Below are 22,667 nucleotides of genomic sequence, written 5' to 3'. Positions count from 1 at the left end.
TGCCTTTCCATCCCTGTATCCAGTCCCTCACTCTCATCTATCCCCATCTAATGAGACTGAGTTAAAGTTGTGATAGAACATCATCCATGTCTATCACCAATTTTGGCATTGATCAGGATGGTCGTGTTGGCTTCTGTGGTAAACATCGTAAGAGGACTTACTAAATTCCTCATACACAGAAAGGCACCTGACTAATATTTATCAAATAACTGCTTTATATTAAGCATATGTGCAAATACATTGTTTCGAAGCATTTGCATTTACACTTTTATATTTATACTTTTTAATAAGGCAGCATATTGAGGGCTACAGGGAATGTGGCTCCAGCATGTGAGTTAAGTTCCCCACATTGTGCACCATGCCTGGAGACCACTCCTCGGCAGAAACCCAAGCAAAGGAGACCCCATCATTCCTCTGATTCTCAGCATAGAAAACTTACATTTCTGTTTGTACTTATTATTTATATATTATAAAATATTTTAAATGCTGCCTACTGTGTAATACTTATTTGAATGAACTCTAAAATACAAGGGAAGGATTGATAGCCTTTGAAATAATGATGTTCTATCCCAGGACTTTTTTGCCTATATCTGTGCAGAGAGCATACTTGATGGAAAGTGTCCATGTCGATGTTTCTGATCGTTCTTGAATGGTTGATTTGTTATGTGATGTTTTCTATTCATTGAAGGGGTTCTATTGCACAGTGATTCATTGTCTGTCAAAGCCATGCATTGACCTATTTTAATTTCTACACACTGTGACCTATTGATCATTTTGAAGGGGATTGTGCTTGTAGATCAAAGTTGACAAAACTGTTGATTGATACAAACATAAGCATTACTCCATTCAGTATTTACTGAGCACAGGCTACTTAGGCACTAAGAAGAATTATTTTGATGCATACCATAAAATATTTTTAAATCAACATTTAAACAGTGCTTTAAAATTTGGCTATAATTTTAATTCCCGTGTGTGTGTGTGTGTGTGTGTGTGTGTGTGTGTGTGTGACAGTGGGGAGAAATGAATAATAAAATGCACAACACATTCGCCAATTAAAATGCCAGAAGATTTATTCTGATTGCAGGCTAAAATGTTAGAAGATTTATTCAATTGAATAGACATAATTTGCAAAGCACTTGTCCTTTCTAGATTTATGTTACACATGTGGAATGATGCTTAAACAAGACCAATGTAAAGAACATCATCTTAAACATTTCCCTGTTTCATGAAAACACTGCGTGCGACAATTAAGGGCAAGTCACAGAGAAACAATCCTGTTAGTAAAAGTGACACGGGGACGTGATCCCACTGCATCAGCCCCCTTTCCTAAGTTTGCTGTGTAAACTTTCCCGAGTGCTTTTGTTGTATCGGGGAAGTGATGCCAGGCGGTCTCTAGATCCCACTCTAAAGGCTACAGCGATATGAATCCACATGGTGCTAACAGCCATGGCTGCGGGATAGAAAAATCCTCCGGATACCTGAGACCTTCGCTCTGCATCTGCCTCCATCTGGGGTTTGCAGAAGAACCTTGCCTGCTCCTCCTCATGACTAACGAGTGTATATAGCAAACTCTTTGAAATGTGAGTATTATGGGAAGGATCGCAGTTGCTTTAAATTATAGAAGTTGGCAAGTGCCTGGGAGAAGGAGTGGGAGGCTGTTTAAACTGAGAAAGACGGTTGCAGAACTTCATCCGACAGCATGAGCGCCGCGCTCCGCACACATCCTCTGCTTTTCACCACCGCACTTCTCTGCATCGTTGTGGAGCAGCTCCTGTAGTAAACGCATTTCTGCTCTGAATACTCGTTAATGATTTCTAACTTCATGGGAGAACCAAAGCACAGAAGTTTCATGTTTGGGGGAGAAGTCTGAACCCAGCAATGCCCAGGAGAGGTAAGCTATGCTTTTTATTACAGCTTTTCTCTTTTCCTCTTCTGTTTGGACTTTATCAAAATATTTGCAGGAAGAACCACAGACAGCTACTTGTAAGGAGATGAGGGGACATGCGGAGAGAGTGTCAACAAATGGTAAATCAGAGGCTGGGGAGTCTCAGCAGCAGTGTCTCTCCGACTCTCTACTCCGCTTGGTGTGGCAGGCGTCTTTGCATGAAAATGCTGTTTCTCTAAAAAAGGTGGGAGGGGTTCTCTGAAACCCCCAAATTTTGAGCATTGACTGTCCAGTGGGCAGTGGGCTAATGCATAGCCAAGATCTCAATATCTGTTTATGCGCAATTTGCTCCTAGAGCTGAGAGTCTTGGAACTCGGGAAACTTCCTAGACTGTGGTAACATTCTAAAATGTCTCTCAGTCGTGGTTCCTGTGACTTACTGCTTATGGACTACTTTCTGTACAGTTAAGGAAACCATTTGACTGTTTCATGTAAGAACCTAAGAATATATTACTAATATTAACTTTATCTCCCTGGAGGAGAAAAATAAAACAAAAACAGTTGAACATGGCATGACATTGTGAGCTTAAGTCATAGCCGGCTGATGGTGTCGTTATCTGCACAGAGTAACTGACTTGCCTGTTGTGCCTTCGGATAGCTCTTTCTTTTTGTTTTGCTATTTTGGTTTTTTTTCTATGTGTTGGTCTTTTGAGAAGCATCTTGGGGTGGAGGTTTGTGAACATTCTGTGCGCCTTTCTGTTTCCTGGAGAAACACTCTGTTATCAGCGAGCTCCTGTTTTTCCAAGGCAGAATTCCAGGTGCAATCCCCACCGCACCCTAGATATTCACTGAGATCAGAAGATGGATCTTGCAGGCTAAGAGTTTTAGCAGAACTCGTCGTTCCATGAGCACACACACACGTGTGTGTGTGTGTGTGTGTGTGTGTGTGTGTGTGTGTGTGCGTGTGCATGTGTGTGTGTGTTCTCAGGCAGAGGTTAGAAAACTGTGGGTTTGGTTGAGCTTACGTGGTTAGAACCCAAGGAGGTTAGGTAACCTCCATCTGCAAGATCCTCTCCCCGGTGTAGAAATCATAGCAATCAAGGCAGTTAGGCCTGGGAGAAAATGGGAGCTACTGCCGCAGTCACTGTCTCCAGCTGAGAAAGCCTCTACCTTCTTGTTATTTTTTCCCCTTCTGTGTCAAAGTCTAGTTACATAATAAGAATTGCTCTGGCTTCCCTTGCCTTGAGGTCTTGTTGATTAAGAACGGAGTAAAGGCATTACTGTATAAAAGCAAGGAGGAGTCTCTATTAGCTCCTGGCAAGGTGGTCAAGAAGAACTATTTGTTAGCTACGTCCCTAGACCCAAAACTGCTAATGGAGCAAGTAGCCCGTGACTGCCAATCCATAGGTTTCTCCATTCCATATTGTCCCTAATTTCTTTTTCTCCCTCTGTGCTATCCACATTAACCTACAGACCACTTCTAGGGAGCAGGAGATCAGACAAGCAAACCTATCTCCCCCTTTTCCAGTCCTTCGGGCCCACCCCTGGACAGTAGAGGAAGCCCCCACCCTATCTGGAGGGGGTCTCCAGTACCCCACCCATGACTTCATCGCAGGCAGCGAGAGAGCTGGATGGCCAGCGCTTGCATGGCGCCTGAGTGGGCCCTGGGGATGGGTGCGGCCTAAAACTGCGCAGTATGGCATGACGTGGTTTCCCATCACAGGCTCCCACAGAGGCTGGCGGCATCTCTGGAAGTCAAACTTGCCAGGCCCCACCCCAGAGCCCAAGGAGCATGCATGCATGCACACATGCACACACACACACCACACTCCCCTTCCCCCTCCTACACTCACACACACACACACACATACACCGTGAAGAGGAAATCAAAGACAATAAGGGTAGCTAACAAAAATCCCTAAGCCAGCTGACTCATCCAGGGCTTAGTCACGTGCGCCGAGTATTGAAACATGGACAGTGCCTTAGAAGCAACCAGTCAGAGCTGTCTCCCAAAGGGTCTTGATGAGAGATACCCAAGGAGACCTAAATGTGTCCTTGCTACAGAATCTAGGAGAAAGAAACAGACTCTTCCAGGAATGGGGAGAAGAGAATGTTAACTATTGAACTGCCAGGAGACTGTGGCTACCTGTCTGACCTACTTCTGTGTGAGCCAGGCTTACCCAAGTTTGTAGGCTATAGAATGGGTCTCAAGTCAGTTGTCTAGACTTGACAAGTCATGCTTAGGGGTCAAAGGTCCAAGGGCTAGAAGAAGAACTCCATCTTGTTCAGCAAGTCTTTCCAGAGGTCACACTGTGTGCCGGGCACTTTAGCAATGTGCTTTAAAGGCAATGTCACGGTCAGCAGCAGTGCAGACAATGAGACCACCAAGAAATGCCTTGTACCACAGTCGGCTTCAGTCAGAGAGAGATCCCTATGGAGGAGCCTTTGAAATGGACTTCGGAGGCTGAGCCCCTTACCACAAGAAAACCAAAGGATGGGCGCCCCAGCACAGAGGCAAAAAGGTCACCCCAGCTCTCCAACAGGGAAATATTTTACACTGCTTCCCAAAGCAAGTTCCAAGTAACTGGCTTCATGGCTACTAGTCAGATGATAGTTCAATATATTGCTTAGTTAGGCGACTTGGGGAATGTGGAACAGGGCATTTGGTTCCAACTTTGTAGATGGCTGACATCAATCTCAGCCCTCACCCCGGTGTATGAACTTGGACCCTTTCAAATGTCAGGGTTTTCACTGGTTAGATGAGAATAGCAATGTATCTGTTTTCTGGGGGCATTCTGGGGGATTGCCTTAGAGGGTCTGTGCGCGGGCCTGTCTCGGAGCAATGTCAGCTGTCGTCAGCAATTCGGAGCTGCTTTTGCTGCAGGACCTCTGCTCCTTTCCCTGGTTAGTGAGTCCTCTGGCTCTCCGTGAGTGGCTCCTAATGAAGACTTAATGCTTTCCAAAGTCATTAGACCAAGAAGCTTGTTTTTTTTTAAGAAAAAAAAATGGATGCCTGTTGAAAAGCTAGTGAGCTGAGAACAAGTGTCCTTAAGTTGCATGAGGTTTCCCAAGACTTACTAGAAATGTACCAATTCCCGCTGGCCGCTTCACAAACCGCCCGCTCTGGAAACCCAACTGAGATTCTCAGAGGGTCCAAGAAACTTGAGTTATAAAATCCATTTTCAACTTTTTTAGATGGAAAAGGGGCAGAAAACTAAAAAACTAAAAATGCTGTCAGTGACTAAAGACTGGAAAAGTCCGTTTTTACCTACGGGCAGAGAACCCAATGGAGCTGAGTGTGGGTGCTAAGTCAGCAGAAACTGCTATCTCACTTTCGGGGACTTCTCAAGAGAGGAAATAAAATGTGTACTAGAGATCCGAAATGCAAAACTCAATAATTGTAACATGAAATGTAAGAGAGACTCCAATTAAATGAAACTTCTAAAAAGAAGACCCGAATAGTCAGAATAGTAAGCCCCGTTCCTTAATTACTGGTGTGTGCAGAGAATCCTGCTCCATCCTTCCCAATAGGGCTAGCCCGGTCCTAACCTACAGCCCACAGGTGGAAGCAGGAGACTTGTTCCTCACGGGAGAAAACGGAGGCAGAGAAACTCAGAAAATCCCCTCCTCTTTCCGAGCCTAAGTGCTGGAGGGGGAAATCTCAAGCTGAAGTACATCTGATGCCTTGGCCCTGGCCAGGAAAGAGTCCTCAAATTAGGTGACATGTCACAGGATCCTTACGAGTGAGGACTCGTGGGTGGGGCACTCCAGGCAGAGAGGACAGACTGAGTACAGGAGAGAACGGAGGGGCGGCAAGAGAGCAGCCCTGACAGAACAAAGTGCAGCCGCGGGGAGCACCACCTAGGAAGATGTAACCCCAAAAGCCTTGAATGCCATGATGCAAAGTTTGGTGTCTTTTCTGGAATAACCATTAAATGATTGCAAACAAGAAGTAACGTGATGAGAGCAGAGAGAGAACCATGCTGGAAGGCTAGGTGTGTCCAGGCGAGATGCTGCGAGGCGCTAACCTGCTGCAGAAGTTATGGGGAGGAGTTCACATGGCCCCATCTACACAGTCGAGACCTGGTCTTTGAGATAGCAACCCTCCGACCTCACCAGATCCACATCCCATGTTGGCCTCCTGCGCAATTCCAGGGTGGTGGACCAGGAGTGTGGGAAGGGCTGGCTGACCCAGGAGAGCCCTCCCAGTCTGTATTCAGGAAGATACCATTCTAAGCGCTTTTATGGAAATCATTAACTATACTGTTCCCTGTTCGATCACTGGGTTCCAGACTCTTAGCTCATATCAAGCAGGCACATTTCCAAAACAACCTTTGGGTCTACAAAAGTTTTATGAGTTTACAGCTAAAGCAATTACACAATAATGGTATTGGCACGCAATGATGGGGAGGGGGGTGTTCAGTTCATATATCCCTTCCGGAGGAACTTAAGTCCCTCTTCCTGGCTGTCTGCCTTTTGCAAAAATAAACTCCCCTGTGTCTGAGAACTCTGACAGCAGCTTGCACCACATTCTCGGAGTATTTTGAATGGGAATACCCACAGGGGTGCTTTATGAGCCTCTGCGACAACCCAGGTGATGGCATTCAGGGATCAGGAGTTAATTCCCCTTGATTCCCCAATGCCTTACAAAGGAGCAGAGGGCTGCAAGAAGTGTCGCATTCCTGTACTTTCTTTAATTCAACTGAAATCCGATTCCAAGAATCCACGCCAGCAGGGCTTGAGCTGCAGGAATTACTGGTGCTGCCGGCTCTACCACCTATGGCACCAGGATCAGACAGTGGTCCCAGGAGATCCGCCATCACACCTGTTACACCAGCTCTTCTCTCTTCTCTGTTTCAATTACATGTCCAAACCCTGGCTATGTACTGGGGATCCCTGAAAAGATTGCAGAGCCCAGTATCTGAGCGTTACTAGGCAGCTGTGGCCTCTGAGATATGAGTCGTGCTGGATAGACATATTGATTTCTCATAGATTCTTTAACCCGTCTGCCAGGTCTGGGAAAATGTCTCACGAAAGCCCTTCATTTTCCCCTCCCACACAAATACATGGAAGCTGGGAATCTCTTTGTAATGATTTTTTTTTTGTCTTTTTTATCTTGGTGTTGAGATTTTAATTACATATTTTCCTTTCCCTTTCCTCCCTCCAAGTTCCCCCATCTGCTCCTCACTCTCCTTCAAATTCATGACCTCTTTTTTCATTAACTGTTGTTGTATGAGTATATGTATTTGTATGTTCCTAAGGCCAACCTGTTGTGTTTATATACCATAATACATTATTTGTATTATGTTTCAAGGCTGACCATCTGGCACTGAACACTAAGTGGTGTGCCCTTCCCTGGGGAGGACCACCTCTCTTGCTCCCAGGTTCCCAGCTTTACTCAGTTGTCTGGAGTTCTCTGTATGGGGTTGGAGACACATGGGCTTTTCCCTTTGCAGCTTGGAATATTGCTTGGTGTTGTCCTTGTGAAACTGGAACTCTCTAAAAAGAAAGGCAGAATTTTCCCTTTTCCTGAAACAAGGAGGTACATAGGGTCCGCCAACACCCTTGAAACACGGGGTGGAGATGGCAAACAGCACAGAAATGAACAGCCCAGGATGTTCCATTGTCTTCCTGCGAGGTAGAAAATAACCACCCAGGAAATGTGCACCCCACTAATTAACAAAGCAAATTCTCCGAAGTTACAAGCTTCTACCAAAAGAAGTATCTAGTATGTTCATATTAGCAGTCTCCTTTAGTTATGCGCCTGCTACATTGCCAGCACTGTGCACCTACGGTGACCACAGTACCCTTGTTTTTAGACAAGAGAAAGTTGCCTAAGGACCTTTAGGTAGCATACATGTGCACGTGCACATATGTGTGTGTGTGTGTGTGTGTGTGTTGTTTGCATCCATGTGCATACGCATATGGAAGCCAGACAATGTGGAAATTGTTCCTCAGGAGACACTCACCTTTTGTTTGTCTGTGAAAGTAGACTAGACTAAGGGGCCACTAAGCCCCAACGATCCACTTCAGCCTCTTCAGCTTTGGGATTACAAGGTCATACCACAGTGCTCACTCAGCCTCATTTCCAGATTTTAAAGCAGGGATGGGTACTGGATGTTGAACTCAGGTCTTGGTGTTTGCATGGCAGGCATATTACCAAGTGAGTCATCTCTCCAGCCCATGGAGTAGGCGTTTGCACGCATGTTATAACTGTCTCAAGAAATACCTAGGTAACTACCTCCAATTAAGATGGAATGATTATTATTTTGTTTTATATGTATAAATGTATTACCCGGTTGTATGTCTGTGCACCAAGTACATGCCTAGGGCCTCAGGAACCAAAAGAGGTCATTGGTCCCCTGTTGTTGGAGTTTCAGATAGTTGTAAGCTGCTATGTGGGTGCTAGAAATGGAACCCCAATACTCTAGAAAACAGTCAGTGTTCCTAACCACTGAGCCATCTCTCCAGTCCTTAAAACACATGTTCAGCGGAGATCTTCTGTCACTATGGAGCTTATGTTTTATTTGGTAAGATGCACCCAAAGCAGCATATTACCCAGCCTCGTAGTTCACCTGTGTGGTGGCAGACGGAGGATCCAGTCCTGTTGAAAAGAAGGCAACAAGGTAAAGGATATTGTCCAATGCAAACTCTCGTCCATTCCTCTCTCGTCTGCCTCTGACTCAGGAGAAGAAAGCGACCCCCAACTCACGAACAACTAACTACAGAGCAGCACCAACTGATGCAGTTCTGAGCCTCTGCATCCTACCAGCAACGCAAAGCCAGGGCTGATCCTGTCGTCCTTAAACACATTGCTGCCAGATGGTCTCAGACAAAACTCAAGAGCAGTCATTAAGACACTATTTGCTTGCTAATGGCCAACATCCTCCAAACAGCTTATCCTCTTAAATTAGGGCACTTTTCTTTTTTTAGAGTGTTGTGGTTTTTCTATATTAATTTATTTGTATAAGACTTTATGAAGTGATTTCTATTTCATTCCATTCTGAACTCTAGTTTAACATTAACCTGGTCTGGCATGAACTTGTTTACAGAGGCATTAAGTAATCACCTTCCAGAATCACTGCTCTTTCTTTGTTCCCTCTACAATAAAGAGCGTGCTTCTGGGTGTGGGTTTAGGGAAGGCTATGTTTGCAGTGTGTTTCCCAACCGTAGGGACTGGAAACTGAAATTCCATGCAACAGTATTGGGAGGCGGAGCTTAATGGGAGGAATTAGTCATGGGGACTCCAGGTCTTGAGTGTACCGATGCCCTTAGCACAGGGCTTCCTTGTGGTGAGTTCCCTTGCGTGGATGCACTCATGACATGCTGATTTCTCAAATAAGACCAATCACTGTCACGGCCCTTCCTAGATAAGGGCTTTTTGGTCTGAGACTCCCCAGGCTACAGAAGTTAGTGTTCGTCACTTGCATCCTGGCATAGAACAAAGGGTATTGCAGCGGGAGCTTTAAGCATCTCTCCCTTGAGCACTCAACTTGTCACCTCCCTGCCTTCCACTCTCCTCTAGAAATCCCAGACTTTTGAGTAGCCAGCTCTCTGTCCCTAAAGCGGCCCTTGACTAACTGGGGTCTGAGGAATCCAAGTCCACTTCCGTTAACGAATCCTATCAACCCAAAGAACTGCAGGGTCATATGATCCCAATGTAGTCTGAAGATAGAATGTAAAGCCCTTGTTTCTTAAAGGAATTTACCTACGAGGTCCTGGAATACTCAGTGCCCCTGCAGTCAAGAGTTAATGCTATCCGAATGGACTTTTAAACTCCATCCAAGATACAGACTTTAAGCTTTAATAGCAGCAGAAACAAATTCTGATGCCTAGTAAAATTACCCCTTCTGTGAAACTGCCCAAATGATTAGAAAGGTCATTTTATCAGAATCTGCCATTTTACTTAAGACTGTCCCTACTCTGCCTTCTTACACAGCAAGGGAAAGTCCTCTCTCCTCTGCCTGTCTTTCCCACCACTCCAGTGTCTCTATGGAAAGAATGTCTCCCTGTGCTTTGTGGCTTACTAAGGATGTATGTGTGTTCTCCCTTGACATGGAATGCAGGCCTGACCCCAGGTTCCAAGACCTCCACTCTCCCATCATAGATCCCATTTTTCCTGTTACTATGACACCAGTATCCTGATAAAAACAACTTAAGGAGGAGGAGTTTCTTTAGTCTTACAGGCAGTCACAGCTGGGAAGCCAAGACAGCGAGAGCTTGAAGCAGCAGCTCCTGTTGTATCTGCCGTTGGGAAGGGGACAGTCATGATTGCTTATGCCCAGAGAGCTTCCTCTCTTTTGCTCAGTTCAGGACCCAAGTCCAGAGAATGGGGCCTACTTTAGGAGTGTGTCTTCTGAACTTAGTTATCCTAACCAAGAGCATTCCTCACAAGAGTCCCTCTATGCTTATCCGGAGGTGACCTCAGATCCTGTCAGATTGATAATCAGTATACACACCAAATCAAACCCTCGGTCTCTAACTCCTGAAGAACAGAGGATACCTGAAGGCTTTCCCCTGGGAAAAACAAAGGAATCTCATCCCTGATTTTGAGCTAGAAAAAAAGAGCAAGATTACATGGAAAGCCAGATGTTTCTTGCGGTGACCCTAACCACCACTTAGGTTATTGTCTGGCACCTACAGTCCAGGGGAGCTGTTAAGCTCTGTGACACAAAGGTCCTTCTTCTATTAATGCTAAATTTACACCAACAAGACCGCCAGTAAAAAATTCAACTAAAACATTCTGTTTCTTAAAATGGTTCTAACAAACCTTGCTTTCATCCATATTCGAATTGGTTTTTTCGTTTCTAATTAACTAATAATTAATCATAAATTAAGAATCTGGGGTTATGATCTTTTGGTATGGCAGCCTCAGCACTGACTTTCCCTTGCTCTGTGATGCTGTGTAAGTCATTTGACCCAGCTGAGCCACTGTTCCTCCTTGAAAATGGAGCCAATATCTACCTATCCCCCTGGCCCACGATGCAAGAAAAAGTGTGCAGACTGGAAGGTAAACCACAAATGAGTTACTGGGGGAGCCTCGTTCTTTAGACAAGCTTGATCATTTCACCTTAGCCCCCTTGCTATGGTTCATATATTCTCTTTGGACAAATTAGCATTTAATTTAATGAATACAAACAAAATACAAGCAAGAGGAAAACAAGCACACCAGGGATGCAGAGAAGAGACTGGTGTGAGTGTAAAGATGTCAAGGAAGACAATTTCAGCCAAGCTGACTGTACTTCCATGCTGTTGTGAGGGCAAAATGACAAGCACATTCTAGGGGGGCTAGCCTTGGCTAGCTGTCATCATGTCATATCGCTTTTATCCACAGTCTGTCTCACTTTCTATGGCTTCATTGAAGACCAGCCCCATTCAGCAATCATGGAAACTTCCATAAGTGCGTGATTCTTAGGTTTTAATTTATAAACCATTCAGATGTATGTAAAACCTCACGGAATTTTGTACTCTCCCTTCCTGGAACGCCGATTGGTCCTTGTCCAGAGTATCCACTCTGTATATATTACCCACCTGCTAGTCATTTAGTAGCCTTTCCAGCGGTCAAACTGAGTGTTCTCACTTCACAGTGTATAACTCCAAGTAATCCTAGTTTACTTAATACTGATCCCAAAGTGCAAACTTTTATTACAATTTAATTGTTCTACATTGTTGATTGCTATAAATCCTCTTCATCTCTTACTGTACCTAATGCATGAATTAAACATTATTAAAAATATGTATGTATAGTTTTGAAAACCCATAATATAAACAGACCAGTGCTCTGTGAGATTTCAGAGTGGGTTTTAGACTGTTAATCTCCATAAAGAATGGGGCATATGTGTGTCTGATTTGGGATAATTCGTGTTTGCTATTTGCATATACAGTTCAACACACCTTCCCTGATGCTTCTGTCTATGAAAGAAAATATAACCATTTCTCAAAAAAATACACTATAAATAAGACACTAGCATATTTCTGGACAGTACCTTGAGTCAGCAGTCATAGGCATAGATCTACAAGAGTAAACAAGCAGTAACCACACACAAATGCACATGTACTGGGAAGACCCCAGAGAGTGAGGACTGCAGGCTCTAACTGAAGCAGGCACAATCCACGTGCTCTGGGGATGATGTCCAAGGAAAATATGGCCTAAGAGCCAGATGTTCATGTCTTTTATTATTTTTTTAAATTTACTTATTTAATTTATATCCTAACCACATTTTCCCCTCCCTCCTCTCCTCCCATCTCTCCCTCCCCTCCTCTCTGTCTCCTCCTTTAATCAGCTCCTCTGTGTCTATTCAGAAAGGGGCAGGCCTCCCATGGGTGTCAATAAAGCATGGCATATCAAGTTGCGGGAAGACTAAGCATCTCCTCTGGTATTAATGTTTAATGAAACCTTTGTGTCTAAATTTCTTAATAAAATTTTCCTGGGCAGGGGAGATGGCTCATTCAGCAAAGTGCTTGATGAGCAAGCATGAGAACCTGAGTCCAATTCCACAACTCACAGGAAAAAACAGACGTGGTGGCAAATGCTTGTAAACCAGCCGAAGAAGGTAACTGAAGCAGATCCTTGGGCGCATTGGCCTGTCAGGCTAGCCTAGTAGGTGAGTGAGTTTCAGACCAGCGGAACAATCTGTTTCAGAATGCAAGGTGGGTAGCTCCTGAGGAACAACACGCATGGCCCCACACACATGCGCACAAAGACACACTGAGAAACAAATACACACGAATGCACATACGCACAAGTAATTGTAACATGTTTGACCTACAGAAACAGAACTTTCATATGGCTCAACTGGCAACCATATAGAAATATTTTAAAACTGTTTTCCTGTGGGAAATCCCAGGAGCATCTGCCACTCAGCAGCGTGCCCTGATTCAGCATATCACATATGCAGATGTTCCCAGCTACAGAAGATGGCGCAGGGTACACTCATGCAACAGGAAAGCGCCAGTAGCCCACAAACTCCCTTTCTATTTCGCAACACCGTTATAAAGTTCACACTACACATCTGCCCCTGTGAGACCCAAAGCCTCACATCAGTCAAAAGCAGCAGCTACATAAATGAGTATATAATCTGTTGGCCGATGGAGCTGTATTTTCACACCCTTTGTCTTGCAACTCAACGGGATACATGTGAATTCACTGCCCACTCCCGCAGAGACAGACAACGATGATCATCTACTCGTGGTAATTCCAGTGTTCATGACCATTCGTTCTTCTGTGGTGACTCAACCGCACCTTCATCTCCCTCCTTTCTTATCCCGGCCAGCGGGATACGAATGGTGGTCCCTGGTAAACCTAGAGGAGGAAGAAGAATGAAAGGCACAAGAGACACGAGAAATGAGGGCAAGACAGTATTTCTGATCAAACCGCAGTTTATTATTCCTCAGAAGCTGTTATATAGCATCCGGGCTAGGGGCAATGGGGGTGTCAGGTCTGATGGAAATCAGGCCTGGAGACATCCTTATCTGAGAGGTAAATACTGAGAGTCTGTGATTGTTGACTAACAAAGGAAATGCTAATTGTTTCTAAGAGCCTGGTGCCTGCAGGTCTCATTAGGCTAATGTCCTAGGTCCTGAACGTGCCCTGCAAAGGTGAATATCTTAAGATGGTTGTAAACAAAATAGAGATCTCAAAATACAGGTCTTTGCTTCTGGCATTTTCTAGCCCTTAACCAGGTCCTTGACTCAGACCGCTGCTTCAGCAAGGCTTTCTTCCAGCTCTCTTCTCTGAACCCTGCCAGCCTTTCAACCTCTGGTTTCCATTTCCCCCTCTTGTCCCACATTCTCTTGCTGTTCCGGCTCCTTTCTCTCCAAGTCCGCTCTTTCCCCGTTTCCTTCAGGCAGCTTCTCCGCGCACTTCTCTAGTCCGAAGTTGGTCTCTTCATTCTTATTTATGCTTTTTATCTCCTGCAATGTCTGTGTCCCTAGATAACCGAGGTTCCTCGCACAGGACCCGGATTTTAGCAAAAATTCCATAAATACCAGTTGGTCTTTTTGTATGTGATTTTAAGCAACGGGGGAAGACATGTGCAGAATAAACAACTGAAATGGAAACACAAAATCAAAGCCATGACAGGGAGAAGAAATAAAATATGTGAACCGAAAGAACCAGTCTAGTTAGAATGATTGAGCGTGAAATCTCGCTTCCTGGCAGCCCAAGCATGTATTCTCTGGTGTGTGGAGGGTGAAGGGCCGAAGGAGAGGAAATGAATTCTCCTTTCGCCCCGACAAAGCCCTGCTTTCGGAGCACATGTTTTTCCCCATTTCTTCGTTCTGTTTTCAGCAATCTATTAATCTCTTGCTGAACATCCAGATCGTCACCGTGTCAAAGCCTCCTGCAAACCCTGTTTAGACGGTTGTTCTCTATAGTAAACACAAAGCTTCTGGCGAGGACAATTTATGTTGATGCTGTTGCTATGGTGTTGGGAAAGGAGACTTGCAATTCTTGGCTCATCAGCTTCTGCTGGTTAGCAGGTTCCAGCTGCAGGGGCTGGCTTCAGGAGGGAAGAATCAGATAAAGGAAAGAGGGAAGGGCAGTTCTTCTGAATTCTCGTCCATTTTCCTCCATGGTCACCCTGAGCTTCATCCTTCCTCGATTCTAGTCTATCGGTCTTCCTCTAGGACCCATTCAAGCTGAATTTTTCATTCCAGTGGGACTTGCAAGCTTTACTGAGAGTGGTATTTAAGCCAAAAGGCCATCAACGTGAAGGGTGGCTTTCATTTTCTAGGTGGTATCATTGGTGAGTTCATTTTCACTTTGCATCTCTTTGTAAAATGGGAAGATGGGATATACATCAGACTCACTATATGGCTACAGCAGGTAAGCACAGGGGTGACTAGCAACCCATCCACAACTTGGTTTGAGCCACAGGCACACATTGCTCTCCCGACAGTGCCCTAGCCACCGGGGACTCTACCTGCTTTGAGCTACATTCCTCCCTTCCCCAGAGCAAACCACTCACGGCAACCTAGAGCCCCCCAAAACACTTAGCAAAACAGATCTTGAAGCTAAGGGCAGTGGGCCAATCCAGCCTAGACTGCTGCTTGTGCAGGAAGGAAAACTCTATCCTCAAAATAAACATTTAGGGAGGAAAAAAAAACCTGTTTACCATCGTAGGCCTATGCAAAATTGGCATATGATTACATACGCATAATTACACAAGATTAAAATTAGATGCATCTTTGGAAAAACATGTCCAATGGCTTACATAAAGCAAATCTATCAATCAACATGGAAATCACCCATATTCTGCCCCCAGCCCTAACTCTTCCGTCTGGAGCCACACAAAGACGCCCCTGGCAGTCATCAGAGGCTTTGAGTACATATTTGAGCTTTAAGTTCCCTTGCTATTTGTTCTGTCTGTACTTTCACTTCACTTCTGACTGAAACCCCTCAATAGTGCACGAATTAATTGTGTATGCTTCTTCGATTCTTTAACAAGATGCCAAGGGCCTGCAAACACTCAGTCCAGACAGAGACCACCAGTAGCAGGGTTTCGGTGAAACAGTAAAGGGGCTGTATAAATAAATCATAGCTACTGTTAAAATCCTGTCTCCACCACTGGGAACAGACTATAAGATAAACCCTTGGCAAGCAGCGGGTAACAATACTGTGTCACTGAAGGATACGGGCATTTCAGGCGGTCTCAAAGCTGGCTGCGCTTTAACTCATAGAGAGGGAGCCTCAGAAACCCCTTATGTGCAGGCTATCCCCACAACCGTCAGAGCTCTGAGGGTGGACCCAAGGTGTGTATAGTTTTGTAGAGCTCCCCCATGACTTCCGCGTGCAGTCTTTGTGAAGAATCAGCGACTTACAGAACGTGACAGACAATGGTGTAGCTGTTGTGTTGCCAAGGCCTTGACTCGAGGACACCGACTGTTCTTTAACCACAGCTGGACCCTTCCAGGAACGCTGAAGAAAGAGAAGTCATGGAAGGCACGTGTGGGGACTTCTATGTCTACAGCATCGACAGTCTAATTCTTTAACCAGCATGGTGGGCAGAAAGGAAGGAGGCTTGAAGAGTTAGCAAAAGCAACAGAATCTGGTTTTGGAATGCAACTGACTTTTAGAATATGTCAGACCTAAGCATATTTGAGCCAGAGTAAATCAAGCCAAATCACGTTAAGTTTACGAGATATTTTTTAAATAGTGAGAAGCTGTTTGCTTACATCCACTAGATGTAGCAGAGTCTCTTGACCACGTGGGTCCCCACCTCACACCTCATCATAGATTTCTCTTTAATTGCTGTTTGTGAAACTGCTCAAGCATAGCCACTTCATTACCTCTCCTTTATCATCACAAGCTTCCCACAAAAGGCCTACCCTCCATTTAACACAGAAAGAAAACAATTCAGATGAGTCAACAGAACTCATTGAGAACAAGAATTTGCCTGAAGTCAGTAGAAGCCAAACTAAGACGCAAGCCTGGGTCGCTATGACCCTCTCAAGCCCACTGGTTTTGACCCTGATACTCTGGATGTAAAGCCCAGCCTTCATTCCTACAAAGCTATGTGTTCGTTTCATAATCTGCAAAAACATGATAACTGTGCCCTAAAGAATCTGACAGACACAAGAATCTCTGAATGAAGGAGAAGATATCACCAAGTCTGTAGTCATCTCTTCAGGTCCAAATCATTTCAGAGAGAAGTGGAGGGGTGTGGGGTCTTTGCTCTCATTGACACAGATGCCTAGGATGGTGGTGGAGGAGCAGCCAGAATAGGAATTGCCCATAACTGTCACTAATCAGGAAATGTTGCTCCCTCAGCTTGGGCAGTCGGGGTTGGATAGAGCTGAATGTGCCAAACACCATTCATCTCCGCCATCTGCTCCTTCTACTCCCTGAACAAGGAGTCCTTGCTGACTTCTGCCTGCCAAAGCATCATGTGTGCCAGCTCATTTGGCCATCTCCTCTTGAGGAAAGCCAGTCTCTGTGTCCTTTGATTGCTCTGAAAACTGATTAGTGTCCATTTGCAAGCCCCCGTCTCCTCCTAATGCCTCCAGGTGTCTGTGAGCCACGGGGCTTTGATTTCTGGTCTATTAACTCTGAAGAGAATTAACCCTAATAAAAATATAACATTCGCTCCAAATAGCTGGATACTGGATGACAGTGAGATGCTCTCCTTTGGTCTGCACAATGCCGAGATTAGGAGGAGTTCTTCTTTGCAATGAGAGAGAAATGAGCAAAATGCCACTTCCTCCCCAGAAGAAAGGCTGATGCAAGATCCCCTTGAAGGAGTAAATGGCACTTCATATTGCTCTAATAAAAAGGAAAACACTTTAATGTTACTTTGAAAGGGGGAAACTGACTTGCAGCTTCATTCCAGGATTAATTTAGTTTCCTTGAGAATAAATCTTAATAAGGCTATAACTTTGACTGTTCAGTTCAGATAGAAAAAAAAATGCCAAAATGTCCAATAAAGCACAGATTAGCTAAGCATTTTTTTCAGTTCACATTTCCATGTTTTTTTTTCAAAATTTATTCTAGTGAGAATTTGAAAGAAGACATGTCACATACCCATCAATACAACCAACTCAGATAGAAAACGAGTCTCAGACCAAATTGGTCCAGGGAGTTTATGGCAATTTGGCCATGGCTGCTGTCCAGAAAACCACAGTTTATTGCAAAAGTTGTCAGCCAATACCTACTTTTCCTCTCTCCTGCCAACTACGAGGGGCTAATTCTGGGGGAAAATACTAGTTCAGCGCCCAGTTGGTTGTTATTCCCCTCTTACCGAAAGACAAGCTGTGGGAGATGGGAAAAATATACAACACAACCAATATATGCTTGAGATTGAGCCAGATGTCTCTAGTTGTTCAAAATGTGTTTGAGTCCATGGATGAATACATCTTGGAAGGTAACAACAACCAGGACAGAAACTGTTCGATGAGTCTCTAAACCCTGACTCTGGAGGCCCAAGTCTCCCACGATTATAAAGCTCTCATAGGATACATCACAGTATTCACAGCCCGGGGCAGCCGGGACAGCAGGTGTCAACAGTTGGTTGTGATGGAAGTTTTTGTGGAAGACTGACGCATGCACTTAGTCACTGTCAAGACCCACTTTGGGGGGGCTGGAGAGATGGCTCAGAGGTTAGGAGCATTGCCTGTTCTTCCAAAGGGCCTGAGTTCAATTCCCAGCAACCACATGGTGGCTCACAACCATCTGTAATGAGGTGTGGTGCAGAATACAGTATATATAATAAATAAATAAATCTATAAAAAAAGACCCACTTTGCAACTAGGGAAAATGAGGCACGATTGTCACAGAAGAAAAGGGTGGACCGGGTTGTAAGAGAACAAGAAAACCCACGTATCATCAGCAACAAGGAAGGAGAGGCTTGTCCATGCTATCTTCTATGAGGGCCAAGTAGCTCTGTTTAGTCAGAAAGGAATGTTCTGGAAGAAAAATAGCAAGATGAAAGCAAGAGATTAGACAAGGATTTGGATTGGGAAAGGATGGAAATGGAGGAGAGGTGATTCTGACTTTCTTCTGAAGGGAATGGGAAGTCATCAAAGGTTTTGGTGTGAGGAAAAGACATATGGGGAGCAGAGTGTGGGAGACGAAGCCACTGAAGTGCAAAGGGGAGGGACGGCAGTCTGCGGCCAGATGGAGGCCTTCCCTCATCATGGCAGAGCTCTCTGGAGGTCAGAACTGTGTGAGGGTCTGGGTGTCCAGTCAGCTCTGCTGTTCTCTGCCCTGGGTGCAGGGAAGTGCTGCCGATGAGTCAATGGCCTGAGCTCGGCCTAATGTGTCTCCTGCTGAAGGGTCTAAATCCCCTAGGCCTTTGATGTGGAAATGTCATCAGTACATTGAGTGGATGCCAGAAAGTCTTCCAGGGGAGAACACGCAATACAGGAGGCCCCGTGCAACACACATGTGGGCCTCGGCAAGCAGAGAGATGGTGGTGAGGGAAAAACAGAGTGAAGAAAAAATGAGAGCTCTCCTCCAACGCAGTAGGACATAGCTTTAAATTATGGGTCCCCGTGCAGAAACAATATGTGAAGCCTCACTCAAACGCTGCTGCTCCTTGAGGAACGGCTTTCTGCAGACATTCTGCCTTACCCTCTGACGGCTCATGCCTGCATACAAGGTCCCATTGGATTCAGGTTGTTATTCCAGCACTCTAGAGATTGGAAACATCCTAGTTAGGCCTCAAAGTTCTTTCACACTGCTTAAAGGTTATAAAATTTCAAGAAGGCTATGCTAGTGGACAAGAATTGAACCTGAGTTCATTCTTAGCCATATGACCTTGGGCAAGTATGCTCATCTCTGAACAGCAATAGAAACACAAGGGTCCAGGGAGCCTGCATCTATAACAGCATCTTACTCAAACCAGGGAGTTGACATAGGAGTGAGCAGGATCTGAACTCAATATGGACAAAGCCAGGCAGGAAAAGCTAAGGAATCTGGTGGGATTCCTGAGAACTCAGAGGTCACCAGCTACTTGCCTTACTCAGTATCCTCACGTAAATCCTCATGCACAGGGGAGTCACATGGAATTATTGGAAAACACCTAGACCGATTGAGAGAGACCAGGGAACAAAGAAGAAAGATTTCTGTAGTTTTTCAAATACGGGGTCTCATGTTTTAATTCTGTACCAGGCCTATACTATGTTGTTGGCCCTAGATGTGAGACTGAGGGAGAAGGGATCTCTGATGATATAGTGGGTAGAAATGAGTCAAAACAGATTGATGTTACCAACTTTGAGTAGTGGGATGATTCTTCCTTACATAGACCTCTGTAGGGCATTGTGGGGCACATGACATCCCAGCCCCTTCCTGCCTCCAAGCAAGCCAGTCTCAGACACCTCTAAGAAAGTGCTCTATCACAGCCCCATGCCTACAATAAACCCACCTACAGACAAAACTAAACTGTCAAAAACAATGTTAGTGTAAGAAACTGAATTGTGGAATTGAAAAATAAATTTCAGCATTGAAGATAATTTACAGGTTATCATTCAAACTTCTAAAAGCCCTGGCAGAGTTTCTGGCACCTGGGTGAGAACTCTTCATGGCCAATCATCACAGGGTCTGATTTCTAGGCCCAGGGCTCTAGCCAGAATAGGCTTCCATCCCTGCCAAAGAATGACTCTTCCCCAGGAACACCCTCCAGCTGCATGGTAAGGCCAAGCAAGCAGACCCTGAAGGCAAAGGAAGAGAAAAGGTTGGTTACCGTGCACAAAGCTGAGAGGCCAGGTGACGGTCCCACCCTTGTCCAGGTAGGGGTAGATATAGGCTGGCAGTGCCTCCCCCATTCCAGAAGTCCCAATGTCCTCTGCTCCAACAACCTCAGCTTTGGCCTCATCTGTCAAAGGTCTGGCAGGACTAACAGGAATCATCTATCCTTGGAAGAGGCCTGCAGTGGCTTCCATTTGAACAATCTGAGTAACCAGAGCTTTGAGGCTGCAGCAGGTATTCAGGCATTGAGAGTTCCTTTCTATGGGCAAAAGTAGCCCGTAAGTCTTTTAAACCATTGCCAACAGGTGATCTGGCAACTGTGGAGTCTGTGAATCATGAGGCCTATCTACAAACGACACACTTAACACACTGTTAGATACAGTCCGTTCTCATGGCCTACTGTAGCGAAGGACGCACAATCACCAGTGGTGTTGAGCGGAAGCCCTGAGATGCCGATGAGCTCCTCTGCCAAGAGGTCTAGGACACTGTTCCTAAGAGCCTTCATCGCAGCTTTAGCAACTGCTCGTTATAAAACCTTGTCTTGGCTGTGTTTATGTTTAGATCACCTTTTCCATGCCCTGTTGAATCAATAACATTGAACTTCATGCCAAGAGCACTGTATCTTGTGCATGAGCAAAGTTGACCTAAGATAGTTTCCTCTGTAACACACAGCCTTCCCGCACTTAGAAATACTGATAGCAAGCCGTTTGTTTCATTTCCGTGATGGTTTTATTTATTATTATTTTACATGTATGAGGGTTTGCATGCACGTATGTCTGTGTACCGTGTGTATACAGTGCCCTTAGAAACCAGAAGAGAGTGTCGGGTCCTTGGGATTAAAGTTACAGACATTTGTGAGCTGTTATATAGGTGCTGGGAATTGAACTCAGGTCCTCTGTAAGAGCAGCCAGTGCTCTTAACCATTTAGCTCTCGCTCCTGCCCCTCCATTTTAAATAACAGAACTATAAAGTAAAAGAAACGTGATACATTTAACACTAAATTCACTGGAGGTGGGGAGGAAGAAGAACAGTCATTTACAACAGGCAGGTGAGGACAGAAGACAAAATGTCTTCATCTTTTGCCTCAGCCAAGCACACTTGCAAATAAAATAACTAGCAAAGCACCATGAGCATCCTTGTGGGAATTACAGATTTGTTAACCAAGGGTGAATTTGAAGATTCAGCATCTGTGGCAGATGAGGAGTGGTTGTCTATGTAAAATCATCCACTATAACCCCGCCCAGCAGGTCTGCGATGAAGTCCCTAGTAGGCTTCTATCTGAGGCCTACCAGTGTTAGGCTAAAGAGGACCATGTGTCAAATGGAAACACAGGACCTTTGTAAAGTTATATTTTACTTTGAAAAGATGAAGATCTCAAATCTTTAAACCTTTCCAAGATACCACATAACCATTTGTGTTATGCATTAAATTAAGAAAATATTTTTCCAATGAAGGCAGACTCTTTAACTGAATCTTAAATTTATTTTTAGCATGATTTTACCTAGGTTCATTTTGTTTTGAGAACTTACATCCTTGGCTGAGGATGACCTTGAACTTTGGATTCTCCTGTTTCTACCTTCTTCCTGGTGGGACTGCAGGCATGTGCCTCCACACCCAGCCGATGTGCTCAGGATAGAACCCAGGCCGTCCTAATGCTGGGTAAACATGTTACCACCTGAACCACATCCCCAGCCCTGCCTTTTCTACTTTTAATTGACACATGATAATCTGATAGTCATGTATACTGGCCAGAGGAGGATGAGGAATAGTGGGTGGCAATTTTAAATTTTCAAATAGGTATACAAGGCACATTGGTCATAGAGTCACCGGCAGATACACTACTTCAAACACTTATTGTTGCTTTGTGTTGGGGACATTCGGAACTTTCTTTTACAGTTTTTTTGAAACATGATTAACTATTAACTACAGTACCCCAATGATCTATAGACTACTGGAATGTAATTCTCCAACCTGAAGGTTTCACCATTTAGCCAGTGCCCCCTACCCAGCCCCCCATGTCTCCTCCACCCTTCCCAGCTTCCATTAGCCACCATTCTGATCTCTACCTCATGTCGTCAGTGTTCCATCCTCCGCATGGGAGTGAGAATATGCTGCGTTTGTCTTTCTGCTTCTGGCTTATTTCATTTAGCATACTGTCCTCCAGGCCATGTAAATCAGACTCTCTGGAACTGCTACAAACTCATCTTAGTTCTGTGCTTGGGAATGACACAGAATGTGGTAACCCTCCTTCCACAGAGCACCCTGTTGGTTGTCTTATTACTCTTCCCTTTTTTTTTTTTTTACTCTTTTGGGGGCCTGCCACCCAGCTCCCAAATAAATAACAATCAGAGACTTGTATTACTTATAAATACCCACCCTTATCTTGGTTTATTTCTAGCCAAATTTCCTTAATTTAATTATCCCATTAAACTTCTGCCTCCGGGCTTTTTTCTTTCCTTACTTCTGTGTACCTTACTTTCACTCCGACTCCATGGCTGGCTGTGTGGCTGGGTTGCAGCCCCTCACACCCTCCTCTGGTTGTTTTCTTGCTCCTAGGTCTTTTTCCTCCAAAATTTCTCCTCTATTTATTCTCTCTGCC

General features: G+C 44.8%; 1 protein-coding gene across 1 annotated transcript in view; it reads left to right on the top strand.

Annotated features, from left to right (window-relative positions):
• The first annotated feature begins 1,686 nt into the window (after positions 1-1,686).
• Positions 1,687-22,667, top strand: part of C1qtnf7 (C1q and TNF related 7) — a 96,826-nt gene continuing 75,845 nt past the window's right edge. The window contains exon 1 of the mRNA XM_075943052.1: positions 1,687-1,891. Coding sequence (XP_075799167.1) covers positions 1,879-1,891 — 13 coding nt within the window. The 5' untranslated portion in view covers positions 1,687-1,878. The remainder of the gene's footprint in view (positions 1,892-22,667) is intronic.

Source organism: Microtus pennsylvanicus, chromosome 12, assembly GCF_037038515.1.
Source record: "Microtus pennsylvanicus isolate mMicPen1 chromosome 12, mMicPen1.hap1, whole genome shotgun sequence".
NCBI classification, from domain to species: Eukaryota; Metazoa; Chordata; class Mammalia; order Rodentia; family Cricetidae; genus Microtus; species Microtus pennsylvanicus.
This window is presented reverse-complemented; position numbering and strand designations above follow the sequence as displayed.